Source organism: Clarias gariepinus, chromosome 22 (genome assembly GCF_024256425.1).
Source record: "Clarias gariepinus isolate MV-2021 ecotype Netherlands chromosome 22, CGAR_prim_01v2, whole genome shotgun sequence".
NCBI classification, from domain to species: domain Eukaryota; kingdom Metazoa; phylum Chordata; class Actinopteri; order Siluriformes; family Clariidae; genus Clarias; species Clarias gariepinus.
In genome coordinates, this window is record NC_071121.1 from 9,912,737 (window position 1) to 9,935,498 (window position 22,762).

The following is a 22,762-nucleotide window of genomic DNA, read 5'->3' on the forward strand; positions in this document are numbered from 1 at the left end:
ACACAATACATTATTTCCTATGAGACCTGTAACACCAATCCCAGAAACGTCTGCTGGTTCTTTTTTTACCAGACGATGGGCTATTCAGGAAGAGAACAGGTCTTGACCTAAAGTAACTGCTGCTGCTTTGACCCGCTGCCACAGCAGTCTGCTCGGATGAATTATCTTAAACGAAGACATGCTGAACCACAGATGCCGGCAAGGTAAGACGCATTAAATATAATAAATCTAATACGTCTGAGAGAAGTAAAAGCAAGTACACTGACAAGTCTAAGAGCTCAGGGAGATGTCTGGGAGATGTCATTAGATGGTCCAAAGTGGCTGAGGGCTCTTTCACGAACAGAAAGTCGTTCTACAATCATGACTCAAAAGCTTCAACTCAACACGAAAGACTTTTATGAAAGAATGAATAATGAAGAAATTCAGACAGTGATTGAGGGGAGGTAGGAGTGAGCTGTCGCTCAGGAGAGAATGATTTATTTGAAATCTTCCATGCAGTTTTCAAAGCAGTCCTACTCTCCAATTTTAACTCTGTTGAAATGTACTTGCAAAACCGCAGGTCACAGTCTAAAACAGGAAAACCAAAATAAATAAAGTCTATGTTTTGATACTTTATTTCAGCTTCAATTGTAACACAATTGTTATCGGTTGTTAATCATTTATCTTTAGTAGTTTATTTGGTCTGATCATGCTATTCTGAATAATATCAGGGGTCAGGGTGGTTAAGGTGTTGGAATCCGGTCGAATGGGCCCAGGTTCAAACCCCACGACCACCAAGTTGCCACTGTTGCGCCCTTGAGCAAGGCCCTTAACCCTCAACTGCTCAGATGTGTAATGAGATAAAAATTGTAAGTTGCTCTGCATACGCCATCTGCCAAATGCCGTAATGTAAATGTAAAGAGGCTATCCTTGAAAAACCGAGTATGAGGTGGGAATACGCTTTGGATGAGATGCAGGTCATTGGATGGGCACAACAGTCATACATAGAGTCAAACTAGAGGTTTCATGGAGGTTGGAGGAAATCAAAAAAACTAAATTTCCCCCATACACAGGAAAAAAAAAATCGACATTTTTACAGAGGGAGGAAACCAAGCTCAAGATCAAACCAATGACCCAATGACTATTGAGACCAAGGAGTTTTTTTTTTTTTTTATGTAACTAAATTTAAAGCCTAAAGATGTTTTTTTCCCCTTGCGAAAAGCTCTTACAATTCCTAATTTATGAGGTTGATAGCTGAAGGTCGACAGACTTACCACAGAAGCCGATATGCTGGAGGCGAATGTTCTTGTTGGTGGAGCAGGCCTTCATGTTGAGAGCACACTCGCTGGTGTAGTCCAAACCGTCGCTGCCACACACTGTAACCTTGGGCACATTTTCACAGCTCAGAGGACACATGCACTTAGCAGAGTGGCCATCTGAGGACTGGATGCAGGTGCTGCCGTAGCTACACGTCACATCGCTGCATGGGTCCTTCAGAGCTGAAAACACAGATAGAGACAAAAAAAAAAAACCTTATGATTTAACATTCTTCTAAAATACAATAGTTTAAACTGTAAACCTTACAACTTTTGCAAATTGCCTAAATAGTTACTCACTAGGTAACTGAAAATTCTAATGTTCCCACATCTCAGAATATGGATGTCTGGAAACCTTAAAGGACAAAAAGTAAAAAACTAGCAAAATGTACGAAACATACAGTATAACACATACTTACCTAGTTAAAGGCACGATATGCATTTTTTTCCCACTGCTTTTTTGGAGTTAAATATATTTGCCAACCACCCAAACTTGGACACCCCCCTAATGTGACCTCATGTAAGAGCATACCCTGTCCAAGCCTATTGCTCAGTTCTGCGGACTTCCTGGTGGTACTGTAGCTCTTATACATACACACTGAAATGTCATATTTAAAAGAGAAGTAAAAGAGAGAACATGTATCATCTGAGAGCTGTTTCAACAACATAGTAGGGGGACCATGGACACCTGTGTTACCTTGGTTTAAAAAAAAAAGAAGGTAAAATATGGGACCTTTAAACATCCAGCAATGTTCGAATAAAAAGAAAAAGAAAACAAAGCCAGAAATATGGTAATGTTCAAACGCTAGCTGAATTGGCTGCTCAAACAGAGCTGAGCTCTGAGAATTTGCCTCCCAGAAATTCAACTTAAGCACCTGCGTGATTCAGGATATGGAGGACTTTCCTCCTGTGAATCTGCCTATCTGTATATCTTCAAAACTTAATCTGCCAAGTTAAGGCGCCAATTCTGAATATACCCCTGAGAGAATATGTCTGTTGTGAGAAATGAGCCAGACTGCTGCTCATCGAATGCCTGTTTTGTGTGGAAATAAAGCTGGGAGGTCCAGCCAAGCATCTTCCATCAACACAAGCATTAAAAAGCGGGTTAAAACGCGGCACGCCGCCGAGTCACTTTCTCCAGCTTTTCTGCATGTACGAGGTATACCAGATGGCACAGATCTCCACTTTCCGAATTCAGTCACAGCTGGATGACTGTAGAAACAAGTCCCTCTAATTTACCCGATTCAAGCAGGCTTTGCATCCACAATGCATTCTCAATTGCTATGCTTCAGCATTTCTTCGCCGTAGCAGAGAGGACCTAATCAGTCTGTTTTGTAGCTCTGAAAATGAGAAAGCCGTGTTTTCCTCCAGAGGACTCTGTCTCTATCTTATTAAACACCTCGCCACTCAAGAATGACTTTAATTCTCCATAAATGAAAAGGGAACATTTTTTTTAGCCAGGCTAGAAGGCGATTTGACTGAAATAAATATGTATTTGGATTTGATGTGCTACCTTCAGACGAGGTGTGCGATCATTATCGTTGTTATATTCTGCGATAAATATTCATGCGAGGCAATGAGGAAAGGGAAGACAGGAAGCGAGCAGGGAGTGGCACTTCAGAAAGGCTCCGTTTCATTTCCTACAGTCCAGTGGCCCAACCGTCCCCAGACGCACACTGCTATATTGCCTATTATCACTCCCTTTGTTCATGCCTCGTGTTTTTTCATCAGAGCTTCATATCAGTTTGCAATCCCATGATGCATCATTTGCTGCTTTTATTTTGTGTGGATCTGAATCAACTCCAGTCCACTCGTCTGGATGAGGAGGATTTTTTTTTTCTTCTGTTTTCAAATCTCCCAAAAGACCAAGGCATACATACATCTTTCCTTTTATTCTGTTCCACATACAGTATATACGGCACATACTATCACCACGTGGCTTCACCTGGCAAACGATTAAAGCAGGTTTTCTTAAGAATTCTTCCATCTTATAAAAAGCTGCCGCCTTCCCTTCTCTTCTGCTCTCACACACTGCTCACAGCTTGCAACACTTCCGGTTCTTTCCAGCAAGCTTACTAAATCAGGCACTGTCAGGTGTTAAAAAAAAAAAGACAGTAGAAGAGAGAAAGCGTGAGCTCATTCGGCATCAGCTCTGGGGAGCACCATGGATCACAGGTGTTGGTCTTCACACCTTTTTCAAGTTACTGCTATTGATAAAATGCCTCTGAGTCATATTTTCTCATCTCCTTGTCTCAGTTTAATACTGAGCAGGTGGATGAATGAGCTATTTCATGTCACCTGGCTGATATTTCACTATATGTTCTCTATAAATGAATATCAAAATGGTCATCTAGGACAGGAACACAGCAGACACCACTAAATCAAAGTGATCAGACTTTGAATGGTCCATCTTACATGCCATCTTACATTTACTTCCGAGTAAAGTCCCTCAGCTGCTAGTCTTAAATGTGTTGCTTGGAGGAATGTTGCCACTGAAAGTTCTATCATTTATTAACAGGATGTAGTGTGAGCAACAGAATTAGCCAGTGCTGAAAAAAAAAAATTTTTGTCATTGTAAAAAACAATTCCAAGTCAAAGCCTTGTCTCAAGGAGGCAAGGTGACTCAGTGGTTAGCGCTGTGGTCTCGCACCTCAAGGACTGAGATGTCCAGTCTCTGTTTGTGGAGTTTGCATGTTCTGCCTGTGGTTTCAACATTCAAAGACATGCACAATTGGCTGATTGATGTTTCCAAATTGTCTATATTTGATGTATGGGAGAGATATCCATCCCACACTGTATACCAGATGTCCTTTTCAGTGGCAAATTCTTACACGGTTGGGTTCCGGCTTGGCACCCAATCGTATCCGAACAGGTTAGGATAAGGGACCTTGCTCAAGGGCAGCAGTGGCAGCTTCATGGTGATGGGGCTTGAACCCAGAACCTCTTGATCACCAATCCAACATCTTGACGAATGGGCTACCCCTCCCCCAATGACATTGATAATAAAGTTTGTTAAAAATAAAAATATTTATATATTTATATTGTACTCTTCTTACTGTTCCTTTTTTCTCACTTTTTGTTGCTGCATGATCAAATATTACTTTTTTTTAATTACTTTTACTGTCAGGATAAGGCACTTAACCTGCTAAGACACTATACTGCTCAAATGTGTAATGAGATAAAAATGTAAGTCGATCTGGATAAGGGCGTCTGCCAAATGCCTAAATGTAAATGTAAATAAATTAGTTTCAATAAACCGGGCGGGTGAAAATTAACCAAGCAATAATAAATGGCTGTCAAACTTAGTAGTAGTATCACTAAAATCTATCTCTAAATAGACAATAGTACAGTAAATAGGATTTAACATTTCCTGCGTCGATAGTTCAAGCATTGCTCACAAGACGCAGCACATGCAACATAACCAAAGAACAAACCAAACAAACGCCTGACCGTTTAGGAGCGAGCTAAGTTCGCAGCACGCTATAAAGTATGGAATTCCATTGTTTTTGTGCAGACATGATAACAGTCTGGTAATAGACTGTATAAGCATACAGTGAAAGGGAGGAATGCTAAGCTTCATCAGAAGACATGTAATAAACTGCATGTACAATTTGTTTTAAATAAATTTGGATTAGAAATATGGACCAAATTTTAAACCAATTTTTAATGCTAGTTACTTTTCACCAACCCTGTATAAAGCAATAAAGTTTCCTGATGAACAACAGTTGCTAGCTGTGAGAGCTAGATCTTTGCTAAATGGCTAACCATGTCACTTGTAGCTAGTGAGCTAATGAGAGGATTTGAGAGGAACTGAGAGGATTTGGCTAGTTAGCTACTGTAGCCAGCTAGTTTTCCTTGTATACTGTTGATATTCAATCAGTTAACAAAAAAAAATAAATAAATAACATAGAAAGAATAGAAAATAAAAACTTTTAAAACATTTATTGCAAACTTTTGGGGCTACACTGCTACCCAATTAATCTCTGCTCACTTCAAGTCATTTAACAACCTTTGCCCTGCATCCTTATTTAAGCCTTGGTAAAAAAAAAAAAAAAAAAAAGAGCGAGAGAGAGAAGGGAGATTCTCTTAAACAAGGAATGCTAAAAGGATGCCGATGGTTGAAGGTCTGTACGCCACAATCAGCTTCTAAAAAATGGACAAGTAGACAAATTGGCCGTAAAAATGTAATGGCATTACAGGCAAAGTGACGCTGATTTGCCAGGCTAGACTGAGAGAAAGCGTCTCTATGAGGGTAGGAAGAAGTGCATCCGGAGCTGGAGCTCTGTTTATTCTCAATCTTCTCTGAACTCCGGCAGCTCCTCTCAGCTAATTAACTCCGGTGTGAAATTCCAAAGTTCTGGCAGGTTAAAGTTTTGATAATGAGCGAAAAGGAGAAGAAGGAATAATGCAATGTAGGCACATTCACTGCTGCTATTGCGAGGCCCTTCAGCCCTGCATTGCAAAAAACTAATAAGTAGAGGTGAAAGCACAAACAGAAGAAAGGAAACAGAAAGGCAGAAGGAGGAAAGAGAGGGAGGGGAGGATAGAGACATGCAAATATTCCTTCACTCTTCTGCCTCTCTGTCAGTGTTCGATTGTGTGTTTGTGTTGGTCTGCATTAAAGTGTAATTTAGGCTTGGAGCTGTCACTGAGTGCTATGTGTGTGTGGGTCTGATGGCTTTCCTTTGTGAAGCCACATAATAATGTGAGTGTGTATGTGTGTGTGTGTGCCTTATTAAGTATATACACCGATCAGCCATAACATTATGCCTAACATTACGCCAAATATGGTGCAGGTTCCCCCTGTGCCTTCTGGGCAGCACTGGCACCTCGAGGCATGACTCATTAAAATTAGGAGGTTACTAGCAGATCGATTGAACCTTTGCTTGCTGTGCCACCTGAGCCACCACTCTCACATCTTACATTTAATGTATTGTAATTGTAACATTGGCGTTATCCAAAGCTAGCAACTTTTTATAATAACTTGTCGCTAAACATGCCATTATTACACACAGCCAGGTAACTGCACGCAATTATGGCAAGCCATTAGGGGTCAAACTTGGTCATATGATTAATTTGCGTGAAAAAAAAGTAATGCTTAAAAATGTCTATATTAATCATGTGCGTTCCTGTATATTTAGTGTATTATGTATTTCTGTGTCATATTGTACTCCTGTCCATCCAGGGTACTCTTTTAATCCTACAGTGCATTTCGTTATGCTAAGCTATTATTCACGGAATACCCATAATGCACTGTGTTGTTGAGCTTGATCCAGGGTTATGATCACTCAGGAAGCCCAGGTGCCAATAACAGACTTTTCACAAATGTAAATAGCAGTTTATTTGAAAGTCCAGCCTCCCATGGACACCCATAATATTATGTGCAATAATCCATTTTAAATGCCTTATGTGCTTGTGCATGTAGACCTGTATATAACATAAAAATATTATTTATGCCTCAAACTGTGATTTTTTTGTTTTGGTTTAATACTGTATGCAGCATTTTTTCATGTTTAATATCTCACTTAATTTGCATACTGTCCACACTCAACCGTGCACCATTTATAACACTATGTTCATAATGTGCACAATTATATTTCCTGCTTCTCTGTACAATCTAACACAGAAGGGTGTAAATAATCTAATAAATAAAGACATCATGAATATTGCCTCTAATGAGGTGGAAGGCATGGGGAGACCTAGCTTTTTCTCCTTCCAGAACTTTCCTACTACTAACTCTCTCTCTCTCTCTCTCTGTCACACTTCCACACAAACCCATCCGAACCCACGCAGTCTCCATGTACACTGTTTTGCACTCGCGATGAGGCATAAAGCCAGAAATAGAGGCGACGGCGAGACAAAGAAGGAAGACCCTTCCCGCACCTTCGTTCGCTTGTACACTCGCACAGATGCACATCCGTCAATCCCCAAATTTTGCTCTGTTCTGCCACCCGTGACTTATGTCATCCTCGGCTCAGTTTGACGATTCCTTCTTTTGATGTGTTTCTTCAAAGGGCTTATTTGACTGCAGCTGTCTTTCTCTCTTATATTGTATGCTTTACGGTTAGCTATGAATGCTGGAAAAATCAGGCATAGAAACTGATAAAACATGGTGAACCTCACATGCCAGATGCTCTCTTGCTATACTGTGTTGGCATTTGTGTTTGCCTAAACCTATAAGGCTATATCAGGCTAAACAGCATCAGTAAGAGCGCATCTCTGATCTCATTTTACATTCCCAAGCACGCTCTACTTAAATATACTGTGTGCTTTATCTTTGTTTAAACAGGATGCTCAGTTCCTTCGCACCCTTCCGACAGTTGACTCAGACCAAATTGATGATGATGTGTGTGTGTGTGTTTGTGTGTGCGTGTGTGTGTGCGTGTAAGAGTAAGAGTGTGTTTAATATGCACAGAGAACCTGCATATCATCAAGAACAATTAACAGCCAGGTTCACAAAAGCACTGCCCCGTGCTAGACACTAATCAACTGCTGCACCACATCCGTGTTAGGGCTATCTAAAGGTCAGGGGTCAATGATGTCTGCCAGCAAGCGAACGACACGCTGGGCCTCATGAAGGCCACAGACGTCTTTCACAGTAACCATTTCTGACAAAATAAACAGATGCAGAGTGCACGAAATTTCTTTCATATTCACAAGGATGAAAATGAAATAGGGTAGGGTGGCTAAAAGCACTGCTCATTGGAAATGGTTGCTTTCCAAATATAATATGTTTCGAGACAAATCAGCAGCCTTCTATCAGCTCACGCTCTGCCAAAATACAGAACAGCAGACAAACAAACATGTGCCTGCATGCACATTCATATCCATATCCACGTAAATATTATCATTTCTGTGAACTGATTTTACTGGTTGCAGTATTTATTTGGCCAGGAAACACTCAAATTCTTGGTAAGAAATGAAAGAACTCAATTATTTAAACCGGATAAGGCTTAATTAGTACATAATATGAATACACTTTATTAATAATAATAATAATAATAATAATAATAATAATTAATACACTACCTGGATTCAACTGAGCAAATAGTTAAGAGCCTTGCATTGGATAATTACTGCAGTCGTAAATATCATTCAGCTGGCAACAAGTTATTTAACCCCAGCTGATTCATTAAGCTGCTTCTCACTTCTTGAACAATCATGTCACAAGACATATCCTGTGGTCAAGGCAAAGATTATTCTCACTTTCACAAGGGTCAATTTATTGGCAAGATATGGATATTGCTACTCTACTACTAAACTACTAAAAAGGGGTTAGGAACTGTAAAATGTATTATTAAAACCTAGAAATATAGCGGAGAACCATTGTCCTCGAGGAAAAATATGGTAATTTTTTTTTTAATGATCGTGATTGAAATTAACTTAAACGTTTGGTGAAATCAATCAAATTGTTAAAAAAAAAAACATGAGAACCCATGGCTAGTTTAATAAAACATTTGTACACACCCAGTGCAAAAAGAACTCAAGGGACTGGGACTAAACAGCTGTGTACAGTAGGCTTTAAAAAATTACTTATCAGTGAGGCTGATCAAAAAGAAATGTTCAATTTGCTAGGGAGCATAAAGGATGGACTGTGGAGCATTGGAAAAATGTGACATGGTCTAAAGAGTCCAGATTTACCCTGTTTCAGTGTGATGTTTACATCTGAGAAAGAAGAGAGGGATCCCATCATGCTTCGTGCCTACTATACAAGCCTATGGGTGCAGTGTTTGCCATCAGTGGGTTTTTTAATTCCCTGGCGGCACAGGCATATTCCAAGATGACAAAGAATTTTTCGGGCTCAAGTTTTGATATATTCAGGCAGCACGAGACACGATTTTCAAACATGGACTGGCCACCACAGATTCCAGACCTTAACCCCACTGGGAATCTTTAAGGGCTTAAGAAGACTCTGGATGGAAATGTTGAGACATTGCAGTACTGTACTGTAAGCTTATTAAACCGATGCCATGACAAATACGTGCCCTAATCAAAGCAAAAGACGGTTCAATAAAATATTACGGTGTGTCTTTTTTTTTGACCCGACAGTATATTTAATTTATAGTTTTAATGCATAATAATATTACACACATATCACTTGCTTTATTTTAATGTTGAAAGACCAAACTAAACATTGTCTGCTTTAATTAACTAATTATATTTAGCTTAAATCTTTTAAGCTTAAAATTACACCCATGAAGACCAATACATTTAAAATCCTAAGCTTGTATTTGTTAGTTTGCAAAATTACGTTGAATGGTGGATTACTACAATTTATCATTACTACTCATTTCTCATGGCATTTAGTAACACAATATATATTAATATAACAAAGTCAAATTCTCCGGTCTGATTGGTCGGATGCTGCTGATTAATTTCCCCTCACAACATAATATAACTCAAGTTACATGTTTATTGTGCATTAACGTTCTTCACCGCTAGTACTTTACTGTTTCTATAGCAACAGCTTTTTCTCACAGGGACTGGTTTGGTGTATGCTCCACATAATCTAAAAGTGATAATAAGGGGTTGTTGTTATCTAACAAAGAAAAACATATAGTCATTGATACGGTGACACTTAATGTGCATTTATGTCTCTAGTGGCCGTGCTTTCTAACAATCGGCAAGTATCACACCATGGCAAAGAGTTCTGTACTTTCTGTTCTGTCAGTATGTGCCTTTTTGCTGATATTGTTAATGTTAAGATGTGAAAAACTGACTGAGGATACTTTGGAAGAAAGGTAGGTTTCTTTTGGCATTTGGCCATAATCGCCACATTGGATTTAAAATAAAACATTCAAGATGTAAGTCAAGTCAAGACTTTCTTTTTTTTAACCATTTTCATACATATGCACCTATTTTTGGGTGGGGTCATAAATAATGGAACGAATGGCTGACAAGCAGTTGCATGACCAACGTGTGGCCTGTTCCGTCATTACTGCATGACTAGTCAAGCAAGTTAAAGGCCTGAAGATGGTTCTGAGTGTTACATAACATTGACATTTGAACTTAGCATGAGGTCCAAAGAGGTGTCTATGCAAGTGAAGGTGGCCATCAATAGGTTGAAAAAACAAGGCAAAGGGCAAAAAATATTATCCTTGTTCCAAGATTTATGGATCTGACTTTGTGTGCGTGTAAAATAACTTTTGTGTAAGTGCAATAAAACACTTTAGGATATAAGGTTACAGAAAATAATTAACCTTGACATGATGACAAATTTGTCTTCTGGCTGCCTCATACCAATAAGTCCAACAACCACACATCCTATCATGCTTCATTATTTAAAAATGTTCAATTTACAGTAAATGAATCTATTTTACTCAGAGAAGGAATTAGCTCTTGATGCACATGTTGCTTATAAACAAATATCTACTGTAATGAATGCAACTGTCAATTAGATTTGATAACATTATTCATGGTTCATTAATGCTAAATAGAGTCCATTTCTTACCCCAACACATGAGTAATCAACTTCCTTAATATGCATTGTGATTTCCATACTGTACGCAGTCTTCGCGTTAGTGCTGACTACGCCATACATGTTGTGAGTACACAAGTGCAGCACTCTAAAAACAATTCCATCAGGGTCCTTGTTTTGTCCTCGAACTGCCTCTCTGAGAGGAGCCGAGTGCCTCTGACAGAGCTCGCGCCCCACTGCCTGATGGGAAAACCATTTCTCTCCTTGCATTAACCTGAGAGAGAAGGGGCAGGAGCCCAGCGGCCACGCTGCTCTGTGATTACGACTTCTTCATCCAAAGGTGTGCGTGTGTGTATATGTGAGAGAGAGAGAGAGAGAGAGAGCGCGCGCGCGAGAGTGAGAGAGAGAGTCTGAAGGAGTGTAAATAAGAGTGTATACCTGTTCACACAGTCGGTGTTGGACTGAATTAAACATATATATATATATATATATATATATATATATATAGTAAGCACAGGTGGCGTTTGAAAAAAGTTCAGTATATGAACAGAATGCTATAACAGGAGTACTGAGAAAACACAAAGAGGCAGCAGTGTTAATATTCAGAAGCAAACAGGAGGGAAAATGACATACAAGGATCAGTTATATAACTGTAGGGCAGGGAAGATATGAAAATGAATGTACCACTCAATATCCATTATGTCCCACAGCTAGGACAAGCTTCGGTGCTTTTTTGTTAAAGAGAGCTTCATAAAACGAATCTCTTTTCATCAAGCACGGAAATGTATTCCTACTTTAAATACTGAACCCAGACACATACGGTACGGTACACAGGCACGTATGGAAATGAAAAAAGTAAATACATAATAAATCTTTTTATTCCACTTACAAACCATCACCAAAGAGATACTGTATCATAATTGTATGAGTGTTCTAATTATAGACTACTATACTGTACTACTCTGTCATCTTATTTCGAGCTCTCGCTATCGCCCAAGTGTCAGCCTCGCGTCTGAGGTCTGAACGGAATATGGGAAAAATAATAATGCATTATTCAGGCGAACCCAATGCATAAATACATGAATAAAAGTTGTAAAAAAAAAAAAAAAAAAAAAAAAAAAGACTGCTCTTGTGTGCTATTCGAGAAGATTGTGTGGGAAATGTGACTTTTTAATGCGTCTAGCCCGCTGTAATCTTCCTTATCGCTCTCAAACACTGAGGCTGGGTGAGGTGATTAGAAGGGGGAGGGGATAGAGAGAGTAAGACAGGGCGGTTGTGTGTGTGTGTGTGTGAGAGAGAGAGAAACAAGAGGAGAAAGACAGGATTTGTTTAACAAGTATCACTGCTTTCCAGAGGATGAGCTGCACAGTGAGTTAGTGCCGATAGTGTTCAGGAACCGCATTATCACTGGAGCGGATTCGGCAGTCTGCGAGCGTATGCGGATCTAGGACACGGCCCTATAGGGGGCTTATGGGGCAAGGAGGCTGCGCGAGCAGGAAACAGCCCTTTATTTATTAATGAATGCCCCATCCACCTGACCTTCCGGCAATGCCTACAACTTCCATCGCACACATCCAAAAAAACAAAAAAACACTAACTCGAGTATAGGCAAGCTGGTAAACAACGTAGACAAGCAGAACGCGAATGCTGCAAAACTGCGGAACACACTATGTGTGTGTAAACATGGGAACGCCAAAGGTATGTGGTACAAATACTGTATATGTACAAACATATATACAGTACACAACATTGGAAGAATCTATTTGTCTAATGTATCCAATGCCCTGCCATGTATTGGTGTCCCATTCAGGGCTCATGTCACCTCGCACCCAGTATTCGCAAAAAATGCTTTGGGACCAGTCCACTACAACCCTAACTGGGATAAAGCATTTCAGGGATTTGTGCCAAAATATATATATAAATAAATAAATCGCCCAGAGAATGGGAGATTTAAACTGTTTAAGTCGGGCTTATTAAAGCGTATTATTAAATGTTGCGCAATCACTAAATGACTGGCAGTGCTGGGTCACTCTGACCGTTATTATGCTCCTGAGTGTCAAACCCAAATCAAGCGTGCAGTTAAACAGAGCGGCTGTGTGCCTCTCAAATCTAAGTGGCTAAGAAAATGAAGATAAAGAGCCGTCCCCGGTAATGTGGAATTGGTTTGGAGTGATTTATATAGACATTTTAATAGGATATTAAGAACATTAGGTATTTTTGCACTGCTTGCAGACAGCTGCGTGGCTCAGCATCACATGCTTGGTCACTTTTTTTTGTGGTTCATAACTTTTTCAATTCGTTTTACTAAAGAAAAAGTCTTATGGAAGGTCTTATGTTTGGAAGATTTCCATACGTATGCGCATAACCAGCTTTTGTTTTCACACATGATTACGTGATCGTTTAAAAAGCATGTGTAAAGCTTGTGTTTTTCTGTGATGTAATCTATACTGTTTGAAAATATCAGGATATAAATCGGCTGCTATATAAATGACGCCCACACCTAATAGACATTTGCAGCATCAGAATAAATCATACGCACTTACTTAGATCATCTAGTCGGTGATAAACGCCTGCATTAGTTAATTTGACTGGCAGATAGCTCAGTATAAATTATATCATTGGAAGATTCAGGATATGACATCACCGCATCACATCTAACAGGCTGACGTCAGTCGGACTAAATATACTCTGTGATGTGTGAGGCTGAGGAGCCGTGTGGAGATCCTCCAGCAGATGGAGTGGGGAAGCCGAGGAGGAGCAGACGATGGGTGTGAATAAAGTCCCATGTCACACAGACAGGTGAGAGTGTGAGTGTGAGAGAAAGAGCGAGAGAGGGCGGGGGGAGGTGGGGGGGTATGTTGAGAGGCACGCTCTTTCTCTCACACACAGACACATTTACACAACATCACACGTTTACACACACACTTACTCACGCCACACATTCCTCCTTTCCTCATTCACACTCACACAGAACAGGGCGAGAGAGCAAAAGCTCATTTTCACGGGATGGAAACAGCCGTGCTGATGTCACCCGGAGGACGGCTGTGTCGGAGCCAAGAGCTGTACTGAACATCGATGATCCTGCACGTCCTAGAAATTTCTTTTCTTTTCTTTTACTTATGTTATAAAGGCTTTAACACATTTGAAGATTAATTGACCTAATTATTTAATAGTAGAAACTCATCATTACCATAATTCCAACATAATGTTAAAATAGAATCTGTAGTCAGTTCAAACCTCTTATACAGTACAGTACATAGATCAAACACAACATTATGACCACTGACAGGTGAATGACAGGGTCATGGGAACCCAAAGATCACCCATGCCTGTGGGGACTAAAGGCCAGCCTGTCCACTCTGATCCCACGGAAAAGCCGATGTAGTCAATGCTGGCTGTGATAGAAAGACACCAGAACACCAAGTGCGCCACAAGCAGCCGAGCAGGTGGCCCAGCAGACAAAGAGCTCGAGGATGCTCAGCCTCCAAACTCCCCAGATCCAAACCGGATTAAGCACCCATGGGATTCGCCAGACAAAAAAGTCAGATCCTCACGCCCAATGATCTAGCATTCTGACATCAGATACAACAGCCCTCAGGACCCAAGCCCCAAGGGGACAGAGCTGCCCTGATCTACTGTAACAAGTGGAACCCAAAACCTAGGTGTTATTGATGTGATGTGTTTTATTGTTATGGCTGAACAGTGTACTGTGTACCACCTAGTGTACAATAAGGATTTGAAAGACTTTTTTCTGTATTAAAAAAAAAAGAATCCCAACAAAGCTGCACTACCATCCATGCATCCTCACAATTTAATGTCATGAAATTTTTTTTATAAATATTTATGCACAATTTATGTCAGTACTGTATGTTACTCTCATTAGTGCTACTATAACCCTTGGAACTTTTCCATCTCCAAAATGTTATTTGTCAGGAGAAACTAACAGTTGTGTAACCTAACCTTAAAAATTATTATCTTACCTTAAAGTTATGTTATTTTCCTGGCACAGTTGTGACAAGGTTAAATTCACAGTGGGCAAAACCACTTTACGCATGTTAAAGAAAAAATTAAGTGGTAGCTCAGTATACGAATATAATCTGTTCCGGAGGCGAGTTCTTAAAGTGAAATTTTGTATTGCGAAACGCATTTTCCCCTAGGAAATAATGTAAATGCAGATAATTCGTTACAGCCACCTAAAAATATTACAAATATTAGCAATTTCATTCATATGAAAAACAATCAAAACTTCAAAAAAAGGCCCGACGTTAAGTAGAATATGGACTAAATAGACATGAAACCTCACTTAACCTTCATTTATGATTCCTCTTGGCACCGGTTGCTTTAAAAACACAACTGACAATGGCTTCTTTTTTATTCTTGCTGCGCTCCTTGCTAGCATTCTTGGGCCCGATTGTGCTTAGTCGTTACGTAATCTTGCACAAAATGCGAAAAAAGTAAACTTGCTTCGCTTGGCCTTTCACTGCGCGAACATGTTTAGATCGGCACCTAGAAATTAGCGCAACCAGAAGTACACAATCGGTAGCGCAATCGGTCGTTCGTATTCCGAAAATGCTTCGCCTGGCCGAGGCAAATGTATAAGCTTACCTAAATACAAATGTTACAGCATTAACTTATTTTTGCGTTCAAGTCTGCAGTCTAGTCTATGAGTAGGTCATAATAAATTGTCTACAGTTTTAAGTAAAGATACTGTACTGTACATAATGTTCGTTAGTAAATTGTAATGATTTTTTGGTAATGCTGTACATAGGCTAACTGATTATGTTGTGATTTCGCCATTGTGATATCTACAATACATTTGTAGATGTACATTTGTACAGCTATACATTTACAGGTGTTGATGGCAAGGTGTGATCGTCGAGCAACAACAGCAAGGTAAAAGTCAGGTGTGACTGCTAATTAACAGCTCTTGCATTTTTTTTATCCTGCTTTTTGTTTTCTGTTGTCACCAGGATGATGTTTGACAATTCACTATTACAAGAGGACGTGCATGCGTCCTTTCCCCTTCAGTGAATCGGGTTTCCTGTTGGGTGACTTTTATCCAGCTGAAAAAGAAATGTAAGTGTCTCTCGTATTGCCCTAGCAAATAGTTATTGACTTTCACCTAGATATTGGCAATGTTACTAATTATGTACCATCTATCACACTCCTATTCATCCCCAAGCACCTTAACCCGTCAGCATTAGACACATCTAAAAGGAAAGATTCTCGCTTTGTGCATTCAAAACAACTAAAGGGAATTTTACAGCATCTTCGCAGCAGAGATCATTTTAAGTATTTAGCCTGAGGCCAAACACGACCGAACTGAGAAATCAGATGCTTCTATCGGCAGGGACAAATCACCTCTCCGAGCTACAGGCAAAAGCTGCACCGGTACTATGACTACGGCAGACGTCGGCAGCTGTTGCTCCTCACCTCACAACGCGGTGAGTGTGTAATGACGAGGAGCGAAGGAGACGTGGGTGAGAGAGTAGTTTATGTTGAGTGTTTGACTAGGTCTCCGAATTCAGTTTGCAGGTAAAGGATTATGGAAATAAATCGCGCCTCCTCGCTTAAGAAACTGCCAAAAGAAGGACAAAGCATTGATTTCTCCATTAGAGGCTTACTGCACCATGCAGTCCAATATCCTCATCTGGATGAAAAGAAGTCAACAGTTTCCCAATGAGGCAGAACTGATGCCATTTCTCTGCGAGACGTCTGAGAGTTTACGACACTGATGAGGAACCCCAAATGAGCTATACAAAAAACAAGCATTACATATTTTCTTTCTGCTTTCTCCATGGTAATTAAAGCCGCCAGAGATAACACGATCTCATTTTCCCAAATGTAACTAATAAACTCCCTGAACAAAATGAGGCACATCCACTAATCACAGCGCCTTATCATTCAATGTCAATAGGTTATACAGAAATGTAACAAACAAACGGAGAAGCATCACCAGATGTTTTTCAGTACCGTAAGTTAGAAGTGCATTCATAGCCTTTCCAGGATGCATAAAGAAACCTTAATGTAGTATTTTATAGTTTCCAATTAAATTAAAAAGCTAATAAAGTTTATTTCCAAAGCACATTTAAAACATCTGTTCACCAAAGTACTCTGCAAAAAGCTGTATGAAAAAAACACCAATTACTGCTCTCTCCTGCTTCAAACAACATACAGTATGAAGGGTTTCTTTGCAAAATGAGATAACTACATTCGGGCAGTTTGAAGAAAACCATGTTTTTGCAAATTATGCAAAAAGTATTAAGACTTATAGAACGTTGCATCATAATATATAAATATGCAATTTAATACCAATAACTGGTTGGCATTGATAATATGCTTTGATTTTGTTTTTGCAGGGAAACACTGGTAGCAAATTGGAGCCTGAAAAATGTTTTGACTTTTGTTACACACTTTTTTTTTTTTTGTTGAAGATCATAAGGAACATTATTATATATCAGATTTATTATAGTAGTCTATGACTGCTGGGGAAATGGCGATGGTACATCATTGGCTTCAACATTCTTCAAAAGTCCATAGAACAAATGTCAGTCGAGCTTTTTGCCCAGCCGGTAGGTTTTGCTCCACTGATCAGGCCACAGAAAGAAGTGTTGTGATAGGGATGAAATTATATATCATGTTTTGCCACAATCATGTGCTGTGAGTTCAAAGCTTTTAGCATAAGGATGTATATAGCAATTTACAATGGAGAAAAAAAGTTTTGTTATTGAAACATTTGTTTGTCTGAGGATAATAATTTGCCAGACTAGGTGAAAGCACAAAAATGTTTTTTTTTTTTTTTTTATGGCATTTTGGAGACCCATATATACTGTACAGTAGTGTGCAAAAGTTTTGATCCCCCCCTTATTTCTACATATTAAATCAAAATAATTGATTGAGAATAAATTAAAGAAAAGGGAACAAAAGTTTGACACCGACAGGCTGCAAAGAGGTTAATATAACAAACTCAGCAGCAACCTCATTTCCCCTCTCATCTGTTCGAACCTTCAGTATCCAGCCAGTATACTAATCACCAGCCTGATCATCTGTCATCATCTGCACCTGTTTCTCACTGGTTCATGCCTTAAGTTAGATTTTTTTACGCCTGAATGATTCATAGGTCACTGTGTGGCTTAACTAACAGACAAAAAAGACACTCCTCTGTCTGCAAATGCTCAGGGGCAGGGACTGGTCGGAAAACGAGAGGCAAAAAACTTACCAACAATGAGAGGCCAAATGTCCTTTAGGAAGCTTGGAGAACTATTCCTCAAGACTATATTAAAAAGATAAAAAAGTCTGGCTACTTCAAGGCAAAATATGAAGAAATAGGGAGTAGCTCAAGACTTTCGCACAGCATCATACACTATATATTGTATGCACTGAACCATCTTCAAAGCATGACCTTGGCCTTATAAAGTTTTCTCGTTTAATACATTGGTTACAAAAGGTTATGGAATAAAAGTATTTGTCAACCTTAAAAAAAAATAGCATGGGTGAAGCATATCCTAGATCTGCTTGTAAACGGTTCCAAAGCTTGAGTGTAGTGCCTGCAAAAATTGACTTATACTAGACCAGAGAAAATAATAGTAAGGAAACTGACGTGAGAGAGAAAATGAGTGTTTGAGTATAGGGCACAAAGGGCAGTGACAGTGAGAATTCTGGATGCTCTGTGGACACACAGATAGAAAAGACTTGGGGCAAACCGGCTATTGATCTGCTGCCTGCACTGCTGCCCTGCTGCTCCTTTGACCAGCCAGCACTGGCTTGCACCATGGTGCGTTGAACCCCATTGACGCGCACACACAGTAGGCCTCGTTTATCAAACGGAATACGAATTAATTTATTATGCAGGAAATGTGGAATTCATGAATGTCTAGTTAGTTTAGAAAAACATCTCACTACAGGGAGCCTGAGCTGATTGGCTTCAAATCATACTTTATAACTGTGATGAGTTCCTGCAATTCTGTATACGGAAATGGATTATTTACTTCAATTAAATATCACACAGATTTAATGATGCGGCCGTGAAACCGGGTCGTTTTATGTTACTGTCTTTGATTTTTTTTTATAAAAGCAATCTAATGAGTCTAACTATTCAATCAGGACACGAGAGATACCAGTGTATAACAGAAGGAAGAATTAGTGTGTGTCTATAACAGCTGTATGTCTATAAGTGGCTGTGCTGCTGTACAAACATTACTGGAAGATTTAGCATGAGACCCATTTAAGAGGCGCTCTTTCGCTGTCATTTAGTCGTTTTCAGCTCACTCCGAGCTTTTCCTTTTATGGACTTTTACGGCCATCACTAAATCAGGTGCAATGCCACAAAAAACCCACACGTACACCTTGTCATTCTCTCAAACTGCCACAATCTATTTCCTTACCCACAAGGTCAATATTTTTTTTTAGATCACTCTGGCTGATTAAAACAGTACACGCCTTCTCTTCATCTCCTCCCTCTCACATGCCAGCCCCCCAGTCTAAGCTGTTTCCTTTTCTTCAAAGGAGCCACCTTCTGTGTATGTGTGCTAGTTGTGTGATGGAGGAGACGTGCTGCTGTGACGAACACACTGCCCGTTTCATTAAGGAAATTACCAGGAGGCCGCTGGCCATTAGCAACCCGCTGCTCATCCAGAGTAAATTCATATCAAGCACTGTGTTAATCAAGTGCTAGCACAGTGAGAATAGTGTTTTGTGTGTGTATGTGTGTATACGTGGAAAGGGGAGATAACAGGTAAAGGCCCTTCAATTGCATCATGCTCTTTCTCCTACTGCTTGGTATGATAGGTGGCTAATTAGAGCTGCAGGAAAGATACGGACGTTGTGTTCCACCAGACGTCGTAATTGCTACTTAGACTGGTCAGGCACACCGACACAGAACATTCTTTATTAAAATGATCAGTCCTAAACACGCATCATGTATGATGACCTTTTTTCTCCCTGAGGAACTCCCGGTGGAGCTAATGCACATTGCGGTTACGATAATGCCTGATTATTATTGCTGGCACACAGTGTTGCTATTTTGTGGCACACTCTTCAAAAATGCAGGATATAATAAAAAGGTGATATGCAATGAAGTTGTGATAGGATGTGGCTGGTGTATATAATAAATGAAAATCAGGACATTCTGTTATAGGCAAATAATCAGCCATGGTGTGGTGAGGTGATGTCCGTAAAGACGTATAATAAATATGTTAACACTCCTATACAACAGAAATCTGACAACACTCACTCACTCACTCATTCTTTATAGCGTTTTATCCTGTATACAGAGTCATGGGGTGCCTAGAGTCTATCCCAGGAGACTTAGGACACAAGGACCCTGGACAGGGTGCCAATCCAATGCAGGACACACGCATTCACACACTTCAGGCAATTTGGTGTCTTTGGACTGTGGGAGGAAACCGGAGTACCTGGAGGAAACCCAACAAGCACTCTGAGTACTCATGCACACAGACTAGAGGCGGGACTCAAACCCGGACCCTCGAGGTGCAAGGTGACCTCAATGGTGCTAACCATTGCTAAGCATGTCACATGTTACATTTACTGCAATACAATGCTGTTAAAATCTCAGTCCTCTTAAATTTCCCTTTATAAATTTTAATTTACATTTATTTTAAAAAGCCACTAATGTAAATGTCCTGAAAAAATATTTAGCAAATTGTAAAAAGCAATTTGTTTAATAATGAAGTATTAAGGGAGTGGTAGCTCAAACAGTTACTGATCAGAAGGTTAGGGGTTTAAGCCCCAGCACGGCCAAGCTACCACAGTTGAACTCTTGTCCAAGGCCTTTAACCCTGACTGCTCCAGATACTGGCAGGCCCTGTGCTCATACCCTAGCTTCCTAACTAAAATATGTAAAAAAAAAAATAAAATAAAAAAAGCCTTTAAGGTACATGTGACGAATAAATAGAATCTTAATCTCAAGTACATTATGTCCTTCATTATATCAGATATCTGGTTCAGATATTCAAGCTGTTCTCTTATCGCAGCCCTTCTGCACAATCGTCGTGGAAACTGATCCTCACGTCTTAATGTTTAAAATATGATTAATATACCTCTACTGGGGCTTGTATAAGTGTGTGTAAATGTGTGTCTACGCATATGCGTCCCAGGATAGATATAAGGAACTTACCACAAGAGCCCTTGCGCATCACCTTGATGCGTCTCTGAGTGTTGCACTGAGCCTTCTCCAGCTCGCACTCGTTGGAGTAAGTGGAGGAGTCCGAGCCGCACACGGGCGCCACCACAGATGGACACACCATCTTCTTGCACACACACTCTCCTTTCGAGGGGTCCGTAGAGTCTCTTTCACACACTGCCCCGAAACCGCAGAGCTTTCCCCGGCAGCCTGGAAACAAACACGCGTATAATGTACATAATCAACAAGAGAACCTTTATAAAGTCAGGGTAGTGAATTAAGTTTATATGGAAAGGCTGTAATTCAATTTACAATACAGTGAATATAAAAGTAAATACAGTACTGGAGTATACTTGCACAGTAAAAAAAAAGTGCTAAAAGCAATTCAATTTACTTTGTTAAGTGGAAAATCAAAGTGCTTGAATGATAATGAGTAGTGACGTGACTGGGGTTGACAAGGAGAAATTGTTTCGGCAGGTCGTCACAGTGTACAGCATGGGCCAAAAGTATTGAGATGAAAGTAGAATTCTACGTTTTAATGACATTCAATTTACTCACTCACTCATCGTCTATACCGCTTTATCCTGCATTCAGGGTCGTGGGGGTCTGGAGCCTATCCCAGGAGGCTTAGGGCACAAGACGGGGTACTGTACACCCTGGACAGGGTGCCAATCCATCACAAGGCACACTGACATACACTACAGGCAACGTTAATTTACCTAACCTACGTCTTTGGAATGTGGAAGGAAACCAGAGTACCCGGAGGAAACCCACCAAGCACGGGGAGAAACAAACATGCAAACTCTACATGCACACAGAGACGGAAATCGAGTCTGGCCTGGAATCGAACCCAGACCCTGGAGGTGCAAGGATATCGTGCAACTGTTTTAAATAATGAAACTCAGGAAAATAAAACTGATTTATTTTATGCAATGAAATTGCGTATAAATAAAATATATATTTAGTTTAAATTAATATTTAGTTTAAAGTCCTTTATGCTACAGAACCTGCTGGATCCGGCTGGGCATAGAGTCAAAAAGAAGCTTGCTTGATTGCTTTCTGAAGATCATGTACATAAATTCACTAACTAAGTTTGCAATTCACTGGAGAATTCCCTAGTTTTAGCCATTTTTGCGCAGAGGTGACATCACTAGTATGTTGTTGTTGTTAATCTTTCGGCTGCTCCCGTTGTGGAGTTGCCGGAGCGGACCATCCGATCTGCACACATTACTTGGCACAGGTTTTACCATTTGATCCGGGCTTGGGACCGGCACTGCATCCAGTGGCTGGGGTTTGAGCATTGGGTGGGAATCGAACCCGGGCCTTCCGCATACAGTAGCAGGTGAGAAACCTGTCACGGTATTTTTACCCCACCATTCGTTTTTTCCCATCAACTTTGTAACCTCATCTGTAGGACTACATCTTACAATACAAAGCCCCATCTCTCTACAACATGGACACAACAGTATTGAAAATCTTTGCGCATTCCATTATAGTGTGCTCACGTCACACTGCTCACTTTGCTGCCATTCATAGCACATTTGCCGCTTTATGTTTGGAAGAACGTGGTATTGCTGACCAGAACTAGACAAAACAAGCATTTTTGTTTTGACTCTCTGCGATGCTGTTCCTCACAGCCAGCCAGTTTCTCCCAACAAGAACTGACAGTTCTTTGGAAACTAGCTTTCAAGAAATATCTTTCTTTTTTTTCTGTTATGGTCTCCTTCACTCGTTTCCTTCAGTTTTTAAACGGTGTCGCTTTCCGATGCTCGATGATACTATGAAACTGTGATATTTTTAGACTAGGTTATTGCAATAGGAATGTCTCAAGTCGTAATATTCTTACTTGTGACTGCTGTAAGGTTCGACTTGCGACACAATGGAATCAAGGTCTACAGACATCTCATC

The 22,762-nt window shown here is 40.1% G+C and overlaps 1 protein-coding gene across 1 annotated transcript in view; it reads right to left on the reverse strand.

Annotated features, from left to right (window-relative positions):
• Nucleotides 1-22,762, reverse strand: part of agrn (agrin) — a 255,732-nt gene that overhangs the window by 99,275 nt on the left and 133,695 nt on the right. The window contains exons 5-6 of the mRNA XM_053483299.1: nt 20,849-21,064; nt 1,254-1,478 (exon numbers count right to left, since the gene is read on the reverse strand). Coding sequence (XP_053339274.1) covers nt 1,254-1,478; nt 20,849-21,064 — 441 coding nt within the window. The remainder of the gene's footprint in view (nt 1-1,253; nt 1,479-20,848; nt 21,065-22,762) is intronic.